This window comes from Cricetulus griseus, chromosome 3, assembly GCF_003668045.3.
Source record: "Cricetulus griseus strain 17A/GY chromosome 3, alternate assembly CriGri-PICRH-1.0, whole genome shotgun sequence".
In the NCBI taxonomy this organism is placed as follows: domain Eukaryota; kingdom Metazoa; phylum Chordata; class Mammalia; order Rodentia; family Cricetidae; genus Cricetulus; species Cricetulus griseus.
Genome location: NC_048596.1, coordinates 198,524,143 through 198,549,771, shown reverse-complemented (window position 1 = coordinate 198,549,771; position 25,629 = coordinate 198,524,143). Strand labels below are relative to the sequence as shown.

At 50.8% G+C, this 25,629-nt stretch overlaps 1 protein-coding gene across 2 annotated transcripts in view; it reads left to right on the top strand.

Moving 5' to 3' along the window:
• Window positions 1-25,629, top strand: part of Slc7a5 (solute carrier family 7 member 5) — a 29,022-nt gene that overhangs the window by 1,158 nt on the left and 2,235 nt on the right. The window contains exons 2-10 of one of the 2 annotated variants that reach the window (XM_027410695.2): window positions 3,461-3,499; window positions 11,253-11,378; window positions 19,984-20,089; window positions 20,862-20,906; window positions 21,390-21,513; window positions 22,328-22,431; window positions 22,747-22,843; window positions 23,751-23,900; window positions 25,077-25,254. In XM_027410695.2, coding sequence (XP_027266496.1) covers window positions 3,461-3,499; window positions 11,253-11,378; window positions 19,984-20,089; window positions 20,862-20,906; window positions 21,390-21,513; window positions 22,328-22,431; window positions 22,747-22,843; window positions 23,751-23,900; window positions 25,077-25,254 — 969 coding nt within the window. The remainder of the gene's footprint in view (window positions 1-3,460; window positions 3,500-11,252; window positions 11,379-19,983; window positions 20,090-20,861; window positions 20,907-21,389; window positions 21,514-22,327; window positions 22,432-22,746; window positions 22,844-23,750; window positions 23,901-25,076; window positions 25,255-25,629) is intronic. The other variant, XM_027410696.2, reaches the window with a different exon arrangement.

Sequence of the window (25,629 nt, the reverse complement as noted above, 5' to 3'; positions counted from 1 at the left end):
AGTAAAGGCTGCTTGCTCATTAGGACTGAGCAGCAAAATCCGATAAAGGTTGCCCATCTGGTGCTTGGCTGCCGGCAAGTATGGGTGGGCTTGGGGAGGTCCCAAGGTGTGCCCGATAACTTCTGTTGACTGTAGGGCTTACAAGACTCATAGGTCAAGAAGGGTTGATTTCTGCTTTCTAAAAACAGTTGGGAGATGAATGGCACTGCTTTTTGGGACTTTGGCCGTGAAACTTGTCTCATGTTATTAGTTACGTAGCCCTCATCTTATCCTTCTGGTCAGAGACTGACACAGTAAGGTCCATGCTGTTTGCTTGGTTCCTGTGTAAAAAATGGCCAAAGCCATGGTTGGTCTGCAGATGAACTGGGCTGACAAGGAACAGCCTAGCCTTGGAACGGTGATTTCTGCCCTTGTGTAGTCAGAATTTTAATTATCCACTTTTCATCGTTGAGGGGAATTACTTGGCTTTTTAGGCAAGATAGGGAGGGAATGGCGTGAGTATTTTTAGGGGTTTGTTTGTTTTTAAGACAGGATCTCACTATGTAGCCCTGGCTGACCTACTCCTTGCCTCTCTCTGCCTCCCAAGTGCAGGGAGGAAGTGTGTGTGCCACCATGCCAAGGTGGCGTGGGTATCCTTAAAGAGCCTCACTCTCTGATCAGAATAGACCTAGGAAGCTGGTTTCTGCTGCTTCTGCAGGTGCCAGTAAGTGTAGGAAGCAATGCTTGCCCCATGGGAGGCAGTGAGGTGAAGGTTTACAAATGTCCTTTCTTTAAAGATTTGTTTTCAATGTTTTATTTATTTTGTACACTGGTGGAGGTCAGAGAATAATTTATGGGAGTTTTCTCCTTCCACCACGTGAGTCCCTGGGATGGAACTCAGATCTTCATGTTTGGCAGCAAGCCCTTTTATCCTCTGAGGCATCTCACTTGCCTAAATGTCTTAATAATAATAATAACAACGATAATTTTTAAAAAGCCAGGCTGTGCTGCATAGTAGTGGGGGGTGGCGCACACCTTTAATCCCAGCACTTGGGAGGCAGAGGCAGGTGGAACCCTATGAGTTCAAGGCCAGCCTGGTCTACAAAGCTACACAGAGAAATCCTGTCTTGAAAAAACAAAAACAAAAACAAAACAAAACCACCCGGCAGTGGTGACACCTGTCTTTAATACCAGCACAGAGGCTTGAATCTCAGAGTTTGATCTGCAGAGTTCCAGGACAGCTAGGGGCTACACAGAGAAACCCTGTCTTCAAGAAACAAAACAAATAAGTAAAATAATAACATGAATGCATAATTCTGTAAATATTCAACTTATATAAACATGTGAGAGTCAAACATGAGATCCACCTTGCTGTCAACCCCACCGTGTAGCTAATGGTAAAGTCCCAATTGAATCATAATGGACACTCTTTTTAAAGCCCTAAGGAACCCAGCATGTTTCAACTCTTCAGGAAAGCTTTATCTAGGGCTCCAACAAGCTTGCAAAGCATTTGGAGTTTCCAAGTCTTTAGAATGAACGGGGTGGGGGTTGGTGACTGTTCCAATAGCTAGTGCCTTCCATTGAGCCTGCAGCAAGTCGCTTTCACGGACTTCTTTTGTGATGTAAGGGTTTTGGTGTTTTTTTGTTTTGTTTTGTTTTAATTAAGCAAAAAAAAATATGTGTATGAGTGTCTTGTCTGCATGTATGTCTGTGCACCACCTATGTGCATGCCTATGGAGGTCAGAAGAGAGAGTCAGAACCATTGGGACAGAAGTGAAGGACAGTTGTGAGCTACTGTGTGGGTCCTGGGGATTGAACCCCAGTCCTCTGGAAGAGTACCCAATGCTTTTGATTTATCTCCTTAGCCCCATGACACAGTGATTTTAAAATTGTCTTAAGTAGCTTTCTTACAATCCTTGTGGCTGCTATGGGTAGAACCCTCTGGTGAGTTCTAGAATGGACATACCCTGGCCTGAGTTCTGGAGTGCCACGGTGAGATCTGTCAGTCATCATCTTTCTGCTCACTTGGTCTCCACTTGGGAAGTGTTGCAGACACAGTTGTGTTTCACAGGTGTGTGTATGCTGCTGCCTTCTAGTTAGAATGAGGGTTCTCGAGGTTTCTGCATAGAAATCCTCATCTGTGCCTGCTTGAAACAGGCAGAAATCTAGAAAGGGAGCTAGGCTTGGTGAGGCAAGAGGACCCCAGGCAGTCATAGTGGAGGCCCAGAAGGACTGCACAGTCTTTAAAGACCTGGGTGTTGGCTCTGGGAGGATTGCACTCTGAGGAGTTTCAGTGTATGTCATTGAATGCCCTGTTCCCTCTGGAGGGCACCTCTGAGAACATAGTGTTCCCTGGCTTCCATGCCTTGGGAAAGGCCCTGAGGCAGCACTAACAGTCAGAGTTTTAGAGCAGAGGTCTGGTTTCCATTGGATGGTGCTTTGAGTTCTTGTGCTTGTCTCTCCACAAGTTTCCTTCACCCAGTTAAGAATGTATTGAGAAATGACTTGGCCTTAGCCCAGAATGAACCCACTCATGGTAAAGGTAAATGCCATCTGCCTTATAGTGAGTCTGGATCCCTCCCTATGTCCTTGGCCTGATATGGGAAAATTGGAGAGGAGTCTTTCATAAAGATTAGAAGACTTGCTCTCCACATCTTTCTGGATGGTCATGTGCCTATGAGTGAGGCCTGGGGTGCGAGGCTTGTTCTTGCCTAAGCGAATCTCAGTAGCTTGGGTAGTGTCAAGTTGACTTGGAGCCCATTGTCTTAGGTAAGTTTCTACTGCTGTGATGAACACCATGACCAAAAGCGACTCAGGGGTAAAGGTTTTATTTATTACTAACAGTTTGTAGTCCATCATCCAGAGAAGTCAGGGCAGGAACTTCGAGGCAGTTAATTGATGCAGAAGCCATGGAGGAGTGCTGCTTACCCATTTGTTCCTCATGGCTTGCCCGGACTGCTTTTTTTTTTTTTTTTTTTTTTTTTTTTTTTCCTTTAAATGACATCCAGGACCACCTGCACACTCATGGCACTCCCCCAGTGAGCTGGGCCCTCCCACATGACTCATTCACCAAGAAAATGCATTATAGACTTGTCTCCAGGCAGCTCTTCTGGGGGTACTTTTCACTTCATAGTCCCTCTACCCAGATGACTAGCTTAGTGGCCAGATTTGACTTGTTGCAGAATCCTACAATCTGGAGCTGAGCTTTTGTCTGGGCTGGGATTTATCTAATCTCACAGGGCCATGGCTGTCTGTGCTGAGGTGCAGAGGAGTGTAGCAGCCTAGATTCCAGAAGGCAGCATAGGCTCTGGATGTAGCAGTTCTCTTCTCTCTGGAGAGAAGCCCCTGGAAGGAATGGTCTGAACAGGTTCACTGTTCCTCTCCCACCTGTGTCACTTTCCCAGGCTTAGAGTATGAAGGATATGGCCTGTTGACTAGTTTAAAACATTGAAGGTATGCTTCCTGTCCTTTTCCTGACTAGGTGGAAGATGGGATCATACCTGCCAAAGTCTGCTCTCAGGTGACTGAGGACTCTTCTCACCATCTCAAGAGAGAGAGTGACTGGCTGGCCTGGGCTCCCCAGTGCCAGGAAACTCACTACTCCTTGCTCTCCACCAAATTAAGTTGGGCAGGATTTTGGACATTCTTAGCTGACATGTGCCTGGGAACCTGTGGCCTGAGATATTTCCCACATGGTATCAGATCACAAGCATTGTGTTTCTGATTTGAGAAATCCATAAGGACTCTCTGAGCCTCCACTTGTAACTCTGTAAAATGGGGGTCTATCCTGTCTGGGTGTGGGTGGAGAATTTTATTTAGCTTGCACCACAGACAGGGCCAGTCACACAGGATCTAAGTGTCATCTTCTGTACTCTGTCCCCTCTTACCATGGAGCAGCCCAGCCCCAGAACCCACTGTGCATTGAGAAAAGGATGAGAGACAGGAGAAAGAAACTCTGGAGGATGTTAGCTGCCTCTTTTCCCTGGGCCCTCCAGGTAGTGTCAAGTGAAGCTTGGGCTGCAGGGCTTAAGCTGCCAGTGGGCTGTGAGTGAAGAAGTATATATTCCCACTCAGCCCGGCCTGGGTTTCTGATGGTCATTGGGCTGGCCAGGCTTTGCTGACCAGGCCAGTAGATCAGCTGAATAGCAACTAGAGAGGATGGGGGTGGCATGGCTTTTTGCCCTATCTCTTCAAGGCACCTGCTGGTTTCTACTCCAAGTACTGCCTCTGCTGTAGAACCTGCTTCTCAGTCCTCTAAAGGCCTGGGTTGGAGTTTCTGAGCACAGCCACTGCCATGGCTGAGCTGAGCTGATATTGCCAAGGTGCCAGTGGCCTCAGTGTCTGGAGCCATAAGCTCAATGCTGCCAGCAGCTCAGTAATTAGCACTGAAATCGGCTTTCCCAGCGAGACATGAAAGTACATGCAGATGACACCCAGTCATAGGACCTGCAGCCCCAGACATGAGTAAGTTCACAGAACCTATACCAAGACAGGTGGGAAGTAAGGCAGGCATTTAGGCATTTAAGCATTCTATCCCTTTTGGTGGTGGAGGTGGGGGCGGTAGGGAGGATTATGGACCTCTGGGTAATCCATAGCATGTCCAGGATCTCTGCCTAGAGATAGTGGCCATAGTCACCCTACACAGCCACAGTCCCAGGCCCTGAGACACAGGTGAGGACAAGCACCCTGAAAGCATTGCCTCCTGCATGGCACATGCCTGCCCTCTGCATATTTTCTCTGCTTTAGCCCTGGAAATCCATGTAATCATCCCCATATCTCACAGGTAGGGAAACTGAGGTAGGAGTTAGAATGGGAACACCCACCCCTGCCTCTGGGCAAGGTAACAGGTACCAGGATCCTGAGGTGGCCTTGGTCACTACATCCAGGAGTCTGTTCTGCTAGAGTAGGGAAACAGGCTGCTCAGAATTTCATCAGCATTTAAATTCCTGAGGAAGGACACCTCCCCTGATGGTGTCTGCAAGAAACTGTCCAGCCACCCTTTCATCACCCTACCAGAGTCTCCACTGGGATGGGCTTTAAACAGTGCAGTCAGTCCACCCTGGGAAGTCCTGGATGTTGAGATGCCTCTCATTCTCACCACCCTCCTTATCTACCTTTGGGACACGGTAGGGTTGCCACAAGGCTCAGGGAGCAATAGGCTCAGCACCCCCACTCAGCATGACTTGTGGAATGCTAGAACAGTGTGTTCCATGTCCCAGGTCTTCCCCATTCTACCTGCAACCAGTCTTCCACACTAGCCTCTGATATATCCCTCAGACACCTTTGTTCCTTCCACTGCCCTGACCCAACCAGAGGACTCACACCCAGCAGCCCCTGTTATCTAGCAGTGTTCTGAACTGTTGATTTCCAGGTGGCCAGCTACATCACATCTGTGTGCCACAGGAAGGCTAAGAGCCTGAGATGTCTCATTCCTGAGCACCAGCCATCAGACCAGCCATTGGCTGGATATTTTTCTGTGCTGTGCCCACACTTCCCCTGTTCCAGGATTTGCTGCTATGTAAAGAATTAGCAGGATTTCCCATCCCAGTTCTCAAGAGCCTCGTGTGTGCAACCAGATCCACACTGAGTCATCCTGACCTTGGGGCTGGCCAGCATCTGTCATTGCTAAGACCTTATGGTGTGGCAGCTGCTCATGGCCAGTGAGGGGCCTGCCTTCAGCTTATACTTCTTCTGAACAGGCCACCAGCTTAGGTGGCAGGAGTATATCTTTACTGGGTTCCTGGGGGGCCTCATTAGCCTAGATTGTGTGGAAGGATTCAGGGCCACAGAGATTGCCTGAGCCAGCTCCTGACTCTGTTTCCTGATCTGTGAGCCCCCAGACTTATGGTCCAGGATGGGGTTGATAGTTCTCACAACAATAGGTAAGGTAGAGACTGCAGGGGCCACATCTGCTGAGCAGATCAACTTCCTAAACTGCTGTACATTGGTGTCCTGGGTTGTTAGGCCCATTCAGCTGGCAATTCCCCTAAGCCCAGGGATTCTGCCCTGGCTTTTCTCACAGCACCTGCTGGACTTGACTGAGATGGACAAAGGCCTTGGAGTCTGTTATTAAGAACTACATGCTCTCCCCACTCCCCCCCTTCCCCAACACAGGTTGCATTCTGGTGACGCCTGGATGCACCATGACATCCAGCGAGTACAAATACACACACACACACACACACACACACACACACACACACACACACACACACACACACACACCCTACACCTACACCTACACTTATACCTACAACTAGACTGCTCTAGTACTGCTTTAGGGACATCAAGGTTAGTCCTGTGGCTGGCTATGGTACTTAGGGATTTGGGTGTCCTCCTTCCCCAAGAACTACTGTGTGGCTGGAGCAGGTCTGACCTGCTTTTCCTTGATAGCTTCACTATGGAGGAATTGGAGGTGCCATATGCAGATGTGTGAGACTCCGTACTTAGCTGGTGGTGAGGGACCCTTATTACTCATCCACGGCTCCAATCCTTTGGATATTTAGCATTGCAGTGATCATATTAAAGGGTCATGAAGCCTTTGGCTTGGGATTTAAGCCGTATGGTGTTAGTGGCAGTTCTGCTTGTAGAAAGGGCAGCATAGGCTTAGAAGCATTAAGTATGCTATCTCCTTTTGGGAGCTCCCAGGAACTCTTGAGACTTCTGTCTTCAGGGAACTTGTTTCAGAAGTCTTAGAAAGTTATGGGGGGTGGTGGGGGGAAGTGGGTGTTTTTCTTGGCCCAGGAGTGAGGTATTAGTGAGTTTCAATTGATTAAGCCAATGTTTTCTGGTCTGTTGAAAGAATATGCCAGGCCTGTTTGAACAGTCGGTGATACTGCACCCTTGGAACTGTATTTGGTTGACTAGTACTAAGTGTGTGCGTAGTGTATATGAGGTCTGGGCTCCATCCCCACATCAAGAGTAAGGTAATGGAGAAACTACATAGATCTGAGCCTAAGGGTGGGCACAGGAACATGTATGACCAGCCTGTTAGTCACTATGTCCATAGAACATTGAAGACTCCACAGCCCTTCCTCTGCCAAGACATATAGTCGTGAGTTCGTTTCTCTTGGCCCATCAGAGTGACATCCTATACTGGAGTTGCGTCACACCCTGCAGGTTTCCCGACCTCAGAGGCCAGCAGTGGAGAAGGCTCGGGTGACCACATGTATTCTCTGGAGCCCAGAAAAAGAAGCTTAGAGAAGTCGCCCACTGGTGTGTGAGTCGGTGCCCTGGGCTAGTGGATTCAGCATGTGTGGGAACTTGCTGACCTCAGAAACTCAGCTATCTTGGACTTGTCGAGGTGGAAGTTCTAGTCATGTGTTTGTTTGTTTCTCCCAGCACCTGGGGAGTCTGGTCAGATGAGTTCTGGGGTGACTGGCCATTAGACATCCCACCCATTTATTGCAAGGCAAATCCTGAATCAATGCACAGAGGTGCCCACTGGGGCTCTTTTGGGCCCTACCTGGGAGACTTGAGTGGGGAATTGGAGACACACGACTTTAAGGAATCAGGAGATGCCACTGACTCTTAGGGAGTCTTATGGGATCGCCCTCTAATCCCGGGTTCCTGTGTGTGCTGATTGGATTCAGATGGAGCCACTCACGGGAGTCAGATCACCTCCAGACAGGGTCCCAGGTCTGCTGCCAACTGTTGTTTGATAAGAACTCTGCTGGGTGGGATCTCAAGTTTAGTCCAGCTGCTGGTTCCCTGAGGGACCAGCCCCACCATGCTTCCTGGAACCAGCGAAGCCACCAGCCACTTCCTCTAGTCTGCCTCAGGAGCCTTGGGAGATTTAGTGCTGCTGGGGAACTCTGGGCAGGACCAGCCACATTTGCCTGGTGAGTTTCTGCCACCTGCTTATTGGTGTGAATGAGGCAGCAACTGTTTATTCAGTGGCTGTCTCTGCCCTGAGTATAGTCTTCAAGGGGCGATCCTGGTACCTTCTTATAGACCCCCAACCAGAACAAAAGACCACATCCACACAGTGCCTTGGTGCCAAACGCCTGCTCAGCCATGGGTCAGGTGGTGTCAGAGTGACCCTAGGGTTTCTTCCATGGCTGGGGCACTGTGTTCTGCTTACACAGCCAGACAGTAAAGAGTCTCTCTCTCCAGCACACGATACCTCTGTAAGATGTGAGCCATGGAGGGAGCCTTGTGGTAAGCCAAATGGCTCTGGGTGGTACCATGCAGCTGGCTAGGGATGAAAACTAACCTGACCTGTGAAAAACAGTCATTATTAGACCTGTGGAATGGGGGCCTGGCCTGACAGCTATCTGCACCCGGTATGAGGCACTGGGCTTTATCTCACTGGCCCAGCTGGTGCTGAGAGCCAACACAACCATACTTATCTAGGGGTGCCATGAGGGGAACTCCAAAGAGGACCAGCTTCCACCCCCCCACCCCCCTCCCACCCTGTGCCATGGTCACCCTTCTCCCCCTGCCAGAGGCTGCATATCAACAGCAGTGTGTCACAGCAGCCAATTCTACTGCCTGTCTTTGGTGGGGAAACAGTGGAGAGGTGACAGATTGTCTGGGTAGGGAGCTGAGGTTCCTTCTGGTCAGTCTTCTGACTGCCTCTTATGACAACGTCTCATGAAGGCCAGAAGCCCCTGGATTCAGATGAATCCATTCATTTATCTCAGATTATTTCGTTTTGAAAACAGGGCTGTGGAAAATAATAATACCCTTGTTTGCTCGTTACCGAGTCAGTGAGCATTACCATTTCATCACCTGCTTCAGTCTTTTTATAAGAGACGTGAGAGTATAGAGTCTCTTTTGTTCTCTTATTCTAAGGTCAGAGAAGTCAGCAGCTAGGAAGAAAGAGTTCAGCCTCAATTGCCGAGGCCCAGCCACGCTGGCCCTCCTCTGCCCACTTGGCCTGGAGTCTGGGCTCAGGCCTGTTTTAAGGGAGAAGCTGACTTGGCCCTCAAACAGGGCAGGGTGTTGGGGTAGCAGAGGAGGGACCCCCAACAGCCAGGATGGTGCTCTAACACCCTGTTCCCTCCCTCAGGTTCAGAAGGACACGTCATACAGGGCGACTCAGCAGAGGCACATTATCTGGAGCCCAGGGCTGTGTCATATTTTCCCTTCAAAGCCAGAAACCAGAGACCACAGCTGCCAAGGCTGTGGCATAGTGACAGTGGCTTTGGGCTTAGGCACACCCCTCCTGTCGGCTCACCCTAGCCAAGTGGGATCTGGCTAGTGATGCAGTCGGCCAGCCTCTTGTACCCAGAAGCCTGGTATCTGGGGAGATGGGATCAAGAGCGGATTGGCATCTTGGGCTTTTGTCATCACACCTATCAGGACTGTCTGAGGAAAGCTGGCTGAGAGAATGGTGACCTCTGGGTAAAGGGACAAAGGCTCCAGATGGGGAAAGCATTTCATATGGGACTCATGTGTTTATCCTGTATTCCCTTCTCACTCTTCTCTGGGAGACTGTGTCAAGCAAGTTGTAGTAGCAGCAGCTACCCAGCCAATGGAGTTTTCTCAGAGCATAGTCACAGCCCGAATTATTACATCAGCCAAAGCTATAAAGAGGGAGGTGACTCAATGCTAATGAGATCTCTGACTTCCTGGAGGTAAAGCAACTGCCGAGGTCTCCATCCGCCAGCACCAGGGAGTCTTCCTGTTTCCCTTCTACCTGACGTAGGCCAAGTCCAGATAATTAATGTGGATTTCTGTCTTTGTGGTCTGTTCCCCAAACTGCAAAATTACGTATAATTAGTCTGGCTGGGGAAAATGCTGCTTGGCATCTGTGAGGCCTGAATCGGCACAGCTTCTCTGGTAGTTGCTCAGTAGGGAAGCAATGAGCTTCTACATCCTGGAGAAGCCAGGATGCTGGTAGACTGGTACCTTGTTGGGGGCCTCTCAGGCTGCATGCTGTACTGGCTAATGTCTGACTAAGGCAAAGCCAGGTACTGCCCCCTCCCCCAGTGTGGGTTGTAGAGGTTCCCTGACTCTCTTGGCCTCATAGCTGAGGAAGCGGGGGAGGGGAATCTCTAGTATGGGCACCCAGCTGCTACCAAGGTGGTGGGGTAGGAGTGGTTGTTGGTTTGTCAGTGTTTTCATTTATGTTTACATACGTTACAGTGTTGAATCCCCATCTCCTTACTCCACGCCGCCACACTGTTGCCAAGGTCTTAGGGTTCATTAGGGGACCAGGAAGCCCTACCTCAGCTGCCTATCTGTAGCCCTACTGGACCCCCAGGCCCTGTCTTCACCCTGTGTGGTTCAGTTGCTTAGGTATCTACAGAATATTAATCATGGTTTTCATGTTCAGTACTGCTAAACAGCAGTACAGTTGCACATGTGTCTGTTTTGTCATGCCCTGAGCCCACCTGCATGCAGCAGCATGTGGGAACATTTGTTCCCTTCAGTTCTCACCAGCAGCCTATGCCCACACTGCCACACTGCGCCTCCTCTCAGCTTATCAGATCCACAGATAAACGGTGCCTCACCTCCCTGCTTCCACCAGCCCCATGGAAGGTTGTCTTTAAGGAGAGAGTCACCTCACAGCTTACAGCGCTATGCTCGACCCTAGCTTGTGCTGTCCGAGAACCACATAGGTACCCAGGGCTAAGTAGCCACCCTCCAGGTGGTAGGTTTGGATTTCACTTGAGTCTGCAGCCAGTGCTTTTCCATAGGATTGGGTACATATGGGTGACAACAGATGAAGGTGGTTCTGATGGGAGTCGCTCAGGAGGCCGAGACCACTCAGTTAACATGGCACTCTTAGCCAGACATGATAGCACATATCTAATTCTAGCCCTCAGTAAGCTGGAGGGGAGGATCCAGAGTTCAATGCCAATGGGGCTGCATAGCGAGACCCTGTCTCAAAAGGCCCCGGTAATAATAGTTCTAAAAATAAGAAAGGAAAAAAAAAAAAAAAACTTGGTGCAGCCTATCATCCCAGCACTCAGAAAGCTTTGGCAGGAAGATCTTGAGTTTGAGCCCAGCCTGGGCTACATGATGAGACCCTGTCTCTAAAAACCAGAAAGAAAAAAGATGAAAGGAAATTTGTTGTAGACTATCCCAGGGCACTTGGGATCAGGCTCTTTGAAGAGTTGGTGTTTCTAACCTTTGACCTTGGCCCCAGAGAATCAGCTAGCTTATCAAAACAAGTCCCAGAAAGTCAGAGCCCACGGGCAGGCAGGGCTTTGCCTCTGTGGATCCCAGCCAGGAGCACCTTACCTCCTCCATGCCCGACCCTGGACTAGACCGCCTGCCCTGTGGGGACTCATGCTTTGTTCTCTCTGTGTCCTTCCCCACAGTGCTGCTCACAGCTGTGAACTGCTACAGCGTGAAGGCTGCTACCCGAGTACAGGATGCCTTTGCTGCTGCCAAGCTGCTGGCCCTGGCCCTCATCATCCTGCTTGGCTTCATCCAGATGGGAAAGGGTGAGTGACCCGACATGAGACCCTCATCCCCATCTCCATCCCCACCCCCACCCCCAGTGCAGTAAGGAGTTGGCCTGGTCCTTCTTGACTACTTTACCTGGGACATTGAGTTGGCCCCAGGGAAAGCTGAATGGCAGAAGAAACTGTGAGCTCCAGAAAATGTATACAAAGCTCTGTCCCTAGTTAGTGGGCAGGAGCCTGTGAAGCTTCTGCCAGGTCCCAAGTGTCTGCAGGTCCCATCTGTGCAGGAAGTTGAGGGATCGGAGCTTCCATCTGGCAGGGTTTTACCCAACACAGCACCCCTCCCTCTGCTTTGTGGTCAGCATGTCCCTCGTGTGAGGTCTCTCTGGGGACTGATCTGTTCTCCATCCAGAAGCATGGTTCTTGGTGATTCTCATGCCTGTGTGTCCAGGGGCTGTGTGACAGGCTTTGGGAATTAGGTTTCAATGACATGTGAAGAGTGCCTTCAGGAGTGGGTCCCTGCAGGAGAATTGTAGCAAGGCCTCACAGTGTGTTCAGATGAGGGGCCCAGTGGCTGTACAGCCAGCCGGTAAGGAGCTCAGGGAACAGGCCTGGAAGGCAGGTGCACTGCTTTAATTTAAGAGTGTCAGTGGGTATAAAAGCAAGGCAAATCTCTTGTCATCTTGCCACTTAGGCAGGCCCTGCTGGCATGAGGAATGTAGAGCAGCGGGTTAAGACTGTGTGGACTTTGGTCACATGTTGTATGATCTTGTAGAGATCATCTGGATCTCTGAGTCTCTTTCCCTGGCTGCCTTCTGAGGCTGCTGGGAGGGGTGAAGGGAAAAGTGAGGCATGCTCTCTCTGTGATCCCTGTGATCCACAAGCCATATGTGATGCTCTGCCAGCTGTCTGGAAATCCTGATACATACAAGCACACTCATGTCTGTCTGTCTTCCTGTCTCTTTGTTCACCTATTTTTCATAACTATGTACTATTCCACAGTAGAATTGTATACAGTTTATTAAGGAGTCCCTTTTGGGGAGATAGAAAGACAAGGGTCTGGGTTTTAAATTCCAGCCTTTATGGGGTGAACTGAAGTAGAGTACCTGCAGCTCAAGCCCAGCCCAGGGCCCCTGTTTGCAATCCTCCTTTGCATTTATCTCAGTCTCTATAGTTGCCTAAATGAAGAATGGATAGGAGCTGGCTGAACATTGTGGCAAATAGTGGCCATTGCTGCCCCGTAGAGTTTGGGGCACTGTTTAGGCAGAGCCAGAACACTGCAGAGTCAAGCCCTTAGCATCAGCCAATGCTCAGCATTAGTTGGTGACCGGGGAGCTGCAGAGAAAGCCCTGCCCTGGTGTTGCCCTGGGGTAGAGGCAGCAAGGACCTTAGTCTTCATTTTATAGATGAGAGCAGACTCAGCACAGAGCTGGCATTTGGCTGGGTCTGCCTCCTTTTCTAATCTTTCTGTATGTATGAGCTTACCTTCATGGAGCTTACCTTCTTTACAATCCAGGAGGCTAAGGCCTCCTGACTGACCTGAGAGGATGTGAATGGGTACCTGTGATGGTCTCCAGTCAGTTCTCTGCCTTCCCTCCTCTGTGGAGCCTCACTCCACAGACTTGAGCCAGCCTAGGAACATGCATCTACAAGTGCTTGGAGAAGCCTGAGGTGTGGGACCTGCCCTCCTGCAGGGGTGGGCACTGTCTGCAGGAGCTCCACATCCTTCCCTGTGGCAGAGGTCCTCTTGGCCTCATTCATCTGTACAGTGTTTACATATGACCGGAACCGTTTGCCACTATGTTTGGGTTGATGAAAATTTTAGAATATGGCCCAGGTGGTGCTTCCAGAGCTGGGCCCCAGTCTTTCGAGAGCATCTGGGCAGGGATTATCAGGGATACTGCCCACCCAGAGTCCAGCAGCAGAGTGGCCTGAAGCCTTTGCTAATTCATCTACCAGGAGCCTTCTTGGGGTTCCAGAGGGTTCCCTCCAGCACCTTTCCAGATGCTTTTAGGAGACGGTTCACATTTTTGGGAGTCTGGTTAGCAAGGCTCTCAGGCACAGCGACACTGGCCAACTGCCAGGGAAGGAGTTGGGTTGAGCATCACCTGAATGCCCCATGGAGTGGTCAAAACCTGTTTTATGGGCAGAGGGGATTGTATTCATTGCTCACAGCCCCAGTCACACTGCAAAGCATGTGCCTGGAGGTAGGAGTGCGGAGGCCGTGATAAGATACAGACAGTGAGGAATTTAGTACCGGAACCTGGTGTTAGTGGAAACAAACTTGAGTAGGGGACAGCAGAGCTTTTGTCAGTCTTGAATGCCCAATGTGTTTATAATTCCGGTGGCTGTGGCAAGCACGCCCTACGCCCCCAGCAGTTCCTTTCTGAGCTCCAGGATTCAATGCAGCGTCTGCAAAATTCCTGCGCTGGTTTCCTCTGGGGATTTGTTCTGTTACCCAGATGGACGCCTTGGCTTCTGAAGGACAGTGTTGGAATGTTGACCCCTCTCCAGAGCACTTGCCCACCCTCATTTCCCATTGGGCAGAGTCCTTGGAGGACTGTGAAGGCAGAGGCCCTGGCTCTGGTCATGTGGTCATGGCCTGCTTTAATGGAACATGTGCGGGTCTGGGACATGGTGGCTGTTTCCACCTGGCTCTAGGCAGCTTCCTCATTGCCCACCCCAGCCCTCATGACCCTGCTTCCCAGGCTAACTTCTCATCAGGAAAGGTGATAAACCTGTGGGCAGTTGTTCACTCCTTCTACCCTGCCAGCCTTCCACAGAATCTGCAGCCCCTCATGTGGGATCCAGTGAGGACTGGACCTGCAGTTCAGAGCTTATGTCATTGTGAAAGAGCTTCAGCTAGCTACAGACCTGTGAACAAGAGAGTTTCAGACAGAGGAGATTAAGGCTCTGACCCAGAACAGGAAAGCCCTCCAAAGCATCCCCTCTCCTCAGGTCCCAGGAGGAGGGAGTATAAGTAATGGAGGCACTGTGGCTGTGCCTGCTGCCTAGCAGGCTGGGGAGGACTCAGCCTGCCACTGGTATCACAGGGTGTCTGCACTTGGTCCAGTGCTTTCAGAAGTGCAGACAATGCCCAGACTGGCATTAGATCTAATTGGCCGTGACTGGACTTGTGGGTGGAAGTGGGTGAATTGTGTTGGCAGCTTGGCCAGTGTGACCCCAGAGAAATGCCCTGGAGACAACCCAGAAGACTTGAAGTAAGGGAGACAATAGGTGGCAGACATGGTGGCCAGGGACTCCACCATCCTTGACCTGCTGTGCCCCTTTCTAATCAACTGACTCCCTCGCCCCCAGCACCCTTAAGGGCCTATGGCTTGAGGTCAGGTTGTTCCCAAACATGAGTGGGTGCAAGGCCTTCTCAAGGCCAGGTGTGGGAGTTGGCTATAAAAGATTCTTCCCTTGTGCCCATCGATGGGCCCAGGTCACCAGAGGACACAAAGTAGCTCTATTGTAGTTCTGCTTGGTATGTACTGCACAGCAACAGGACAAATTGACCTCTCAAGGCCAGTGCAGATTGTAAGGGACAGCTTGCAGATGATGGTGTCCTATAAAACCTTTCTCCTTTTCTCCCACTTAGACCGCCCAAGAAGGGGCTTTACTGGCTGGCACATCCATACAATGTGAGGCAGTCTTCATTAGCCTGAGCCATGAGTGAGTGGTCACATGCTCTGCCAGGGATCATGAAAGGGGAAAGTGCCACCCTTGTGTACTGGCATGGGTAAACAGCTACAGGTGGGCTCTTCAATTGTATGTTGGCTGTATCCTTTGTCAGTAGGTGACAGTGACCCATGCCTAGCTCAGGATACTAGGCCTGTGCCATGTTTCATGGGCTTCAAAGTGATTTTTCGCTTGCCTCTTAGTGGGGTACCTTAGGATCAGAGAGATGGGGTGTCATGACCTGGATCCTGAAGCTCATGGGCAGGGGTAGGTCTTATTATAGCAACAGGCACAGTGTATAGTGTCATAATACTGTGTTGGAGTGCTGAGGTCCCATTGCTTGATGCATTGTGTTGTGTTGTGTTGTGAAGAAGGCTGGTAGCCAGGTTCTGAAATGGCTGGCAGGTGGCCTGGATCAGCAGCACACTTGAGCTCAACTGGGACCTGTTGCCTACAAGGACAAAGACAGCAGCATCGGGTGGTTGACTGACTTGAGAGCTGCCCAGTTAGTTTATGGGTCGTTCCTTCTGCTTTCCCATGGGGCAGGGAGCCGTCCCTTGAGGTCTCCTCACATAAAAGCACTGTGTATCTTGTAGTGTCAGAGCCTCATCTGAAGCCCCTTATCAGTTTCCTTAGGGATTCTGTGTCCATGTGCAGGCACACTGGGGTCAGGGCTGTAACACTTAAACTCCTCTGCTAACAGGAAGGAGGATAAGCAGCCTGGAGCCTCCAAAGCCATTCTGGGAAAGCCTGGGGACATGTTTGGGGGGGAGTATCCACTCATCCATCTACCTCCAAAGCTGTCTTTGGAGGGTTGCCCTTGGATTAGCTTCAACTCCACTGGGGGACTTAAGGTATGGATTATTGTGATGCAACATCTTAAGCTTTGGACATACTAGGACCAGCTGGACATCGTGCCCAAGGCCTCCATACACTCCCTCCAGATACATGCCAAGCTTGGGCAGTGCTCCACATGGGTGCCCTCTGCCCTGGTCAGAGGAATGTCCTTCTGGAACCCCCTACCCCTAGAGCAGCAGGCTACATGGCTTCCTTCTTAGGGTCACCTCATCTGTTTCCTGTGTCTGATGAGGAGCCCACTAATCCACGACTGTGCCACCTGGAAGGATTTCATCCACAGAGGCTTTCTTTACAAGTAAAGGTGTGTCTGCAGAACACTGGCAGACCCACAGTTAGCCAAGTAGTGTGTAGCCCCAAAGCCTGTTGGAGGAGAGAAGGTAGCCTCAGTACAGTGCTGTCTCTGGGCTGAGGTTGGCTATAATGGTGCTGTGGTCTGGTGAGGCCCAGTTAGCCTTGCAGGACCACAGTGCCCTAGGTTTCTCCTGCTTGTCAGCTCTGTGCTGGCTCAGAGTGGACCATATCTCAGGATAACTAGTTTTTACATGTCTAGGGCCCAGGCAAGTCAGTGACCTGGCTTTTTCCCCAACCTCTGATGTACCAGGGGCAGACAGGTCTTGGAACACACCATCCTCTGTCCTCTGAGTCAGGGACTACAAGACTGTCTATGTCCCATGGGTGGGAAGGAATTCAACTCTGTTCCCACCTGAACTCAGCATTTGTGTATGCCTGACCAGGCATCTATCAAGAAAGGCCAGCAGGGCACTTTGACTTCAGTAACCTCCTCTCCTCTGGGTTCCCATGGCCACACTGCATGACACAGTGTCTTTGGGTTGCTGTTCCTTAAAGTCCTCTTCCCTGGGCCTCTAAGCAGTCCCACCCAGCTACCCCTGCTGGGGTCTCTGCTTGTGCATAGCTTCTCTCTGCAGTACCATCAACCCTGTGGAGAGTAGCATTTTATGGCTGAGGAAGGGGAGGCCTGCCAGCCAGGCCCCACCTGACAGTGCACAAGCCCAGAGGAAGGGTAGTGGTGCTCCCAGGACCATAATATGGTGGAGTTCTCTGGCCCCAGCCGACCTACTGCAAGCCTGCCTGCCTACCTGTCTTGCCTGTCTATCTTACAGTGTCTCTGGAAAAAGAGGCACTGGGTGGCACAGCTTGGTTGCCCTGGCTCTGGCCATTGTTAAGTTAGTGAACCCTCATTTAGTCCATCATCTAGTGCCTGAAGTTGTGTGGATCAGATCAGGCCTGACTGGGTCTGTGGAGAACAGGACGGCGGGTGGGGAGTGTGCAACTTTGGACCTGGTGGTGCCTCCTTGAACTGTGAAGGTCATACTATGCACATTGAGCAGCATCGCTGATCTCTGCCACTAGATGCCACCAGTATCCCAGTACTTGTCCCCACCCCCAAGCTGTGACAACCCCAAGGTTTCCTGGTCAAGGTGGGGCAGATGCCTCTAAATTTCTGTCCTGTCTCACTTCCAGCAAGTTGCCTGTCTCTAGCAAGTTGTCTTCCAGCAAGTTGTTTCTCCTAAGCAACTCAACCAGTCATAAGACACAGGTAGTTAGCAGTGTGTTAATCAGACAGGTGGGCGTGACTACTCCCACTATTGTACCTTCAAGCCACCAAGGTGGAGCTGCAGTCAAAGGGTGATAGTTAGGATACTGTGAGGTGTTCCCTGAGCCAATCCACCCTGGGAACAGGTTGGGAGACTCCAGACAAGCAGATCTGCTGCCCACTCCATGGTGCCCATGCAGAGAAAGGTATTTGGTCAGATATTCAGAGAAGCTGTGGCCTCCAGTCCAGCATAGAACACGGCCACTATACCCCAGGGCTCTGCTGCAGGCCAGCTGAACGCCACAAGTCCTGACTCATAACTGGTTTTAGTCCTCACCTCCATCCTGTCAGTGGTAAGAGGATGGCTGTAGATTTGAGATGGGTATACTTACTAGTCCAAACCCCGAGTCCCTGTCAGAGAACCCTCTTCTGAGGGAATTGAACCAACCCTTGTGCCACCCCTCACCCAGGCTGGATAAAAGCAGGCATCCTCCCACTGTACTAAAGACTTGACTGTCCGTCTGCTTCTTGAGTCTTGTTACGAGGTAGTTGTGGGCTCCAGACTAAAGCTATCTGTGTTGACCCAAGGTGGATTCTGATCACTTTTCCAGGTCTGTGGTATTCAGACCCATACCTCAAAGAGCTACAGCATGGTGGAGAATCAGCTCCAATTCTCACATAGCCTGACAGATCCTCATACCACTGCATGGTTGGACTGTGCCTTAGTTTCCTGGCTTATAGGAGAAGTATCCCCAAAGCAGAGATGTGAGTTAGACCCTATACACGTAAAGGCTCTCCTTGTTCTAAAACATTCCATTGCAGAGCAGGAGGGGAGTGCCCTGGGTTGTGGGAGGCTCCACCAAAGCACTTTTGAAGGTACCCTGTCCTGAGCTGCCCTGAACTGCTCACCACAAGCTGGCTTCTGACTGCCCTGTGACCAGGACTTACACAGATAGGGATGTGGGTAATACCCTTCTCAGAAGACCAGGACAACCTTAGCTCAGGTTGAGGAATAGAATCATGGGAACATTTCATACATCCAGAAGACCATTAAACACTGGTCCAACCTCCCTCCCTCCCTCCCTCCCTCCCTCCCTCCCTCCCCCTCCCTCCCTCCCTCGCTTCCTTTCTCTTCTTGTTTGTTTTTTGAGACAGGGTTTCTCTGTGTAGCCCTGGAACTAGCTCTAGCCCAGACTGGCCTGGAACTCACAGAGATCCACCTGCCTCTACCTCCCAACTGCTAGGATTAAAGGCATACGCCACCACCTTCCAGTCAGGCCATATCTTCCTTCTTAGTTAGATCCTGGCACAGGACTGAAAGACAAATTCTGTAGAGATCTCCTTCACAGGATCCTTTGGTGACCTTGAGGTGTATGAGGCAGACCTGTGCCCAACACTGCCTCCATAGCCACAACTGAAAACAGTTTGTCTTCCTGTCATCACACTGCTTCTAGCTCCAAGTTGCATTAGTTCCATTGGTCTCATGGTCTCAGGTCAAATGTGAGCTGTGTCTCCCTGTCCCCAGGGGCCCAGAGTCACAGGACCCATCAACTAAAAAGCCACAGGTAGGTAACCTGGGTCTGTGGAGAGCCAGCAACCCACCTTGCTGGGTGCCCAGATATCTGGCTTCAAGTGTGACATCTTTAAACAGCAGACATTTGCAGGATGGATGAAATGGCCCATTCCACAGATAAGGTAACCAAGACTCTACTCCAGTAGCCACTCACTCTGGAAAATACTTAGGAGGAATACTACCTGGAGTCTGGGCTGTGTGGCTATCTTGAAACAAAGGTCTTTGCAGATAGATAGCATTGATGTGTGGTCATCTGAGTGGGTGGGCCTTAAGTCTAGTGACACATCATTGGAAAAGGCAAGGGGTGGACACAAGCAGAGGAGAGGTGTGTAAAATGAGCAGAGTTTGAAGTGGCTTCTGTTCCAAGCAAGGTGTCTCTGGATGCCCCAAGGGTCAGTTCACCCTTTCCCAATCCTTGGGTACATTTGCTCACTCATTTGTGGTGGCACAGATCTAGCCGGAGTTCTTCCCACTTAATTCCTAGCAGCCCTATACCAGAGCAAGGGGACAAAGTGTCAACCCAAGTCTCTATGTAGCCTTGAAGCTTATGTGAGCTATGTGAGGATGTCCTGAAGGGTCATGGGACTGCCTGATACTGGCCTGCACTCCACATATGAGAGACAAACCTTGTATCCGCAGAGGCCCTGGAGCTGATCCCCCCAGTCCAAGGGACCATCTGTCCTCTGCCTACAGAGAGATCACATGGGCTTCTAGCCAGGCCACATTCCTCTGAGTGGCCAGAGGGTATAGGAGGTGGATGGTTCTCCTCCTCCCTGCTGGTTTCCAGTTCCATGGATGGGGGGGTGGGAGAAGGGGTGGATGATCAGGTGGCTAGGTGGGTGCAACAATCTGCAGTAAAAATCTACACCCCAAGCTTTTGTTTGTTACAATATTTTACTCCAGAAACATTTCAGAATTCATATTATGATCTCTCTAGATCCTCTAACCAGTATTCTATTTTCTTTAATGCATTCCAGGTGATATGTCCAACCTGCACCCTCAGTCATCCTTTGAAGGCACAAATTTGGATGTGGGGAACATTGTGTTGGCATTGTACAGTGGCCTGTTTGCCTATGGAGGATGGTAGGTTCTGGAACATTGGAGTCCTTTGGCCTGGGCACACATGGTCCTGGTGTGCCCAAAGAGTCACTGACCATACAGAGGTGACTCAAGTGGGTGGGACAGAGCGCAGCAAACATCTTGAGCTGCAAAGGCACCTACAGGTCACCACCATTAGGAAACAGGCAGGGAGGGCTGGGTTCTGTCACCATAAGGTACCCAGCCTGGCCTCTGCTTTTAGGACAACTCTATAGAGACTTGGGATGTTGAAGCCACACAGAGTGTTTAGACAGGACGAGCTGTGTGTTTACCTCAGATAGAGTTGGCAGAGGACAGAGGAGAGTGAGCTGCTGGTACCAAGGGTGCCCACTGCTCAGCTTCTGTCAACAGTGGGAGCCTGCAGAGGATTCTCCTGTCTTAGTGTACTATTGCTGTGACCAAGGCAACTCTTAGAAAGAAAGCATTTAAATGGGGGCTGACAGTTTCAGGTTAGCCCATTATCATCATGGCAGGGAGCATGGCAATGTGCATGGTCCCAAAGCAGTAGCTGAGAGGTTTGCATCCTGATCTGTGAGCCCACTGTAGTGGCATACCCACTCCAACAAAGCTACACCTTCTAATCCTTCCCTGATAGCTCATCAGCTGGGAACTAAGTTTGCAAATATATGAGCTATGAGGAACAATCTCATTCAAACCATCATACCTACCCAAAGCAACCCAAGGTTCTCTTTGCATTGTTTTTGTCCCCCCTAAACTATGTGTACAATATAATGACATACTATTGCTTGGTTTCTAGGAACTACCTGAATTTTGTCACGGAGGAGATGATCAACCCCTACAGGTATGTACAGAAATGGCAGAGACACATTTTCTTGTCTTCACATGAGAGGGAGAAGCCACTCATTGTACCAGCCCATAGATGAGCCCTGCACAGGTTCTATGGAGGTCTGTGTCAGGGGCCTGCAGTAAGGATGATGCAGGGATAGGGTGGGTTCTGGGCCATAGAGAAGCTTCTGTGGCTCTCAGTCCTGAGGTACGCAGCTGGTAGGCAGGGCCATGGTGTTCACACTGGGCCATCTGGGCTCTCTTGAGCTCTCAGAGCCACCTGAGTTTTTCAGGGATGGTAGTGTGAGCTATGATTCCGCTGTGCACAGCTGCTCAAGTCCATGCAGGGGGTAATGTTGCACACATCCCCACTGTTTGCCCAAGAAGTGAGGCCCAGACATGGAGCCACTACAAAGGGAAAGGAGCCTAGCTCCTCACCCTGGGGTCTGGCCCTAAGTCCTGGGCTGCACACTGACATGTCTCTCCCCCTTCTTCCCAGGAACCTGCCCCTGGCCATCATCATTTCCCTGCCCATTGTCACGTTGGTATATGTGCTGACGAATCTGGCCTACTTCACGACCCTGTCTACCAACCAGATGTTGATGTCTGAGGCTGTGGCTGTGGTAAGACACTGCCTACCAACATCTCCTAGGCCCAAGAGTCTGAGGTTGACCTGCCACCCTCAGACCTGTGATCAAGCCAGCCAGGCCTGTCTCTTGTACCCAAACTTTACCCTACTTTGGGAGTCTAGTGGTCATCATTGGTGACCACTAAAGATGACCACAGAGGACCCCACCAGGCTGGCTGCATGATGTGGGCAGGGCATTAAATGCAGCTGCTTAGATAGCACCTTAGCATGTGGATGGTCATAGGCATCTGAGCATTGGTGGCTCTATTAGGGACCATGGTGACTTAGGGGCTGCTACTGGGTCAGTGGCTGTGAGCCGGCTCTGGGCTATTTATGGCATCGAGGCACAACCAGGATCCTTGGCAGCCCCTGCCACTCCTCTGTCCTTTTGGGCTTACCTGGAGGAGAGGTAGCACTGTCTAGCTTTTATTTTGTTTATTTAAGTGTTGACTCAGAGCCCATGGTTCATAAAGACCTGCCACCCCAGGCTCTTGACAGATGTGAAGGAGCCATCATTAAGGGAGACCTGTTAAAGATTATCCCTATGTCCCACAGGAAGGGATCAGGGTACCTTATGCATGTGCTCCACAGCAAAACTTGGGGATGGCCCACTGTGAGAACCTATGTATCTCATAGTGCAGACCCTAATTCTGAGAAATGGCCACACATGCAGAAGCCTGAGGTGTGGGGCAGCTAGGGGCCAGATCAGCCCAGCAGAGTCACGGGCTAAGTTGCTCCAATGGCCAGAATTGAGGCCCTGCCTGTGTCCCACAGTAGCTGGGTGCTCACCATGTGTTGTGTCTGTCCAGGATTTTGGGAACTATCACCTAGGAGTCATGTCCTGGATCATTCCTGTCTTCGTGGGCTTGTCCTGCTTTGGCTCTGTCAATGGTTCTTTGTTCACATCCTCCAGGTAAAGTGCCTGTCAGCACCCTAGAGGAAAACCCCTCTGCTATTCCTCAAGCTTTAAAAGCTATCTGTTTATAGATGATAGACAGCTGATAGTTAAATATTTGGATGACCTGGGAATAGAGGAACTGCTATTTAGGTCATATCATAGGGGGCTGGAAGTGAGATACAACCCAGGTTTCTGTCCTTGCTAGCCCAAGAGATCAAGGACATTGGAAGTCTTTGGGGGGAGGCCACACCCCTCTTAGTGTAGCTGACACACATCCCCTCAGCTCCAGGTGATGGGGCCGTTGCTGATTGCCCTCTGCTCCATCCACAGGCTGTTCTTTGTGGGATCCAGGGAGGGCCACCTGCCTTCTGTCCTCTCCATGATCCACCCACAGCTCCTGACACCTGTGCCATCACTGGTGTTCACAGTAAGTCTGCCGTGTGTTCCTGCCCTGTCTGTCCTCACCACTCGGCCCCGTGTCTGCCTGGAGCAATACGTAGTTAGCCAGGCTGCACTAGGCTGCTTGCAAAAACACCAGAATTTTTAATTCAGAATCCCATTGTGGTTCCTGAAGTGTATGAAATGAAATCCCTGCCCAGAAGGAGTGTTTGCTCAGACACTGTCTGCTCCAACCATGCCGACACGATGTTAATGGCCTCGGTGCACAAATTGGACTCAGCTGTTCTTCCTTCTGTGCCTATCCATTATTTTAGTTTTCTGTCAGTCACCCCAACCCCAGAAGCCTAAAATAAGAAACTTTTACTGTCTCACCCTTCCTGGGTCAGGAATTCAGGGTCCCTCAGGAGGCATAGTCAGCGTCAGTTTGAGCTTTCTTTTAATGGTGGTATGGTATATAGTGTGCTCCATGCTTTGTTGGGAGGCTTGCCCATTGGACATTTTATTTACTACTGACACAGGAGGCCACAGTAAGCTCTAGGTGCAGGTGCAACAGTCCCAGCTGTCCTGGAACTTGCTTTGTAGACCAGGCTGGCCTTCTATTCACAGAGATCCATCTGCCTCTGCTTCCCAAGTGCTGGGATTAAAGGTGTGCATCACCACTGCCTGTCTGTTACAGGTGCATTTGCCATTCCAGTCTGGAGAGCTCTTGTACTTCATTCATCTTTGGACCATGGGTGCCTTACTGTGTTCTCACAACCCTCCCTTTGTACCCCAGGCCTCTACATGGTCACAGTCGTTACTTCTTAAAACAAGAACAAACACTTGTGCTCAGCCAGACACTGGCAGAGCTGGCGGTCTACTGTCTGGTGGCCTCTGGCGCTCTCCTGCATCAATCCAGCCCTGTCAGGCTCACCTGGCCCTGTCTTTGCTTTCAGTGTGTCATGACCCTGATGTACGCCTTCTCCAATGACATCTTCTCCATCATCAACTTCTTCAGTTTCTTCAATTGGCTGTGTGTGGCCCTGGCTATCATTGGCATGATGTGGCTCCGCTTCAAGAAGCCTGAACTGGAGCGTCCCATCAAGGTGAGTGTTGGGCATCCTCAGAAAGAAGCAGGGTCTGCATCCAAGGATCCCTGGACTGACAGTCTCCATCTCTCCATGGCAAACTAGGGAGCCCACCCCTTCTCCATGAGTACCATATGAAGGGCACATTGAAGGCTGAGCTACTGGGGTCACAGCTGGTAGCTGTGGTGGCTGATGGCTTGCAGTGTCTGTTACCTAGCTAGTTCTCCTTGGGCACAGGGCTGACCCAGCCATACCTGCCACAAGGCTTCTTCCTGTCCCCACTCAGTGGTTTCCACCAATATCACTAGGAACCTGGTGACCAGTCGGTGGGAGAGCCCAACCATGCTGGCTTGTACTACTCAGTCATCCAGACTGTGGGGTTAGAGGTCAGACTGCTGACAGCTGGTCCGTGGAAAAAGTTCACAGATGACCTGTAGGCTTCATTCCCTGGGCACATGGTTAGAGTCTGTTCCAATGAGACTGTTTCCCACGGTGGGAGTCCATTTTCAAGACTGGAATTCTGGACAGCAATCTGGCAACAGCCCACAGGAAAGCCCAGCTCTGCCTGCTGGGTTATTCAGCACTCGAGCTGCCCTGCCAGAAGCCTGTCTGCTTTGGCTAGTTGCAGACTGTGGCTTCGGGGTGAGAATTTATATCCACAAAGGGTTCTCTGAAAAGAAAGAATTCCTTGTTTGTTGGTAGGTAGCCAGGATCTTCCCAGAAGGGTCAACCTACTGCTCCTCCCCTCGGTGGCCATGGGTGGGTATTATAGCCAGGGGTTTCCATACCTGTGGTGTGGAAACTGCAGAGCTGACCTCTGCTGCCCTGTGGAAGCCTCAAGAGAAACAGGGCAAGCTGTTTTCATTCCCCTGTCTATACCAGATGAGCTTTGGGTAATTATATGCTCAGCACCTTGTACTGAGGTCAGAGTGAGACTGAACAGGACACTTGATTCGGCTCTCTCCAGGCCCGTGACAGTTGAAGGCAGCCAGGGGAACAGCTGGAGGTAGTTAAACCACTTCAAAGCAAAGGCCCAAGGTCTAGGGAGGGGTGGCTAGGCAGACCCAAAAGAGAAGATGATGGCTCCAGGGTCACATGCCAGCAATATGACCATAGGTAGGAGCTTTCCACTTGTGCCCATGGGCAATGTGGGGAGGAGAACCTGATAGCCTATATTCCTCCATTCTGTCCTAGGTGAACCTGGCCCTCCCAGTGTTTTTCATCCTGGCCTGCCTCTTCCTCATTGCCGTGTCCTTCTGGAAGACACCCAAGGAGTGTGGCATTGGATTTGCCATCATCTTAAGTGGGCTACCTGTCTACTTCTTTGGCGTCTGGTGGCAGAACAAGCCCAAGTGGCTTCTGCAGGCCATCTGTGAGTACACATAGCCCTTGCCCATACCAGCCAGGGTGGGAATTTCCAGGGTAAGGAATTGTTTGACCTGCCATGCCCACCATATAGGTTTGAGTCACTAGTATAGTGGGCTGGCATTGAGAAGGGATACCGGGAGTCCACCCTAGCTTGTCTTAGTAGGCATTCCATGGCTAGCTGCCCTTGCCAACTGGCAAAACCCCACTGCAGGCCACTATCTTGGACACAGTGGCCTGACCAAGAGATAGAGCTTAAAAAATTTGTTATGAGGCACCTGGCTTAGGGCTGGTACCAGTTAGGACCCTGTCTTTACCCTCCTAAAACTCCCAGAGGAGAGCAGTATTTGCAGACCTGGGCTATCACTATGGTCTGGGGGAC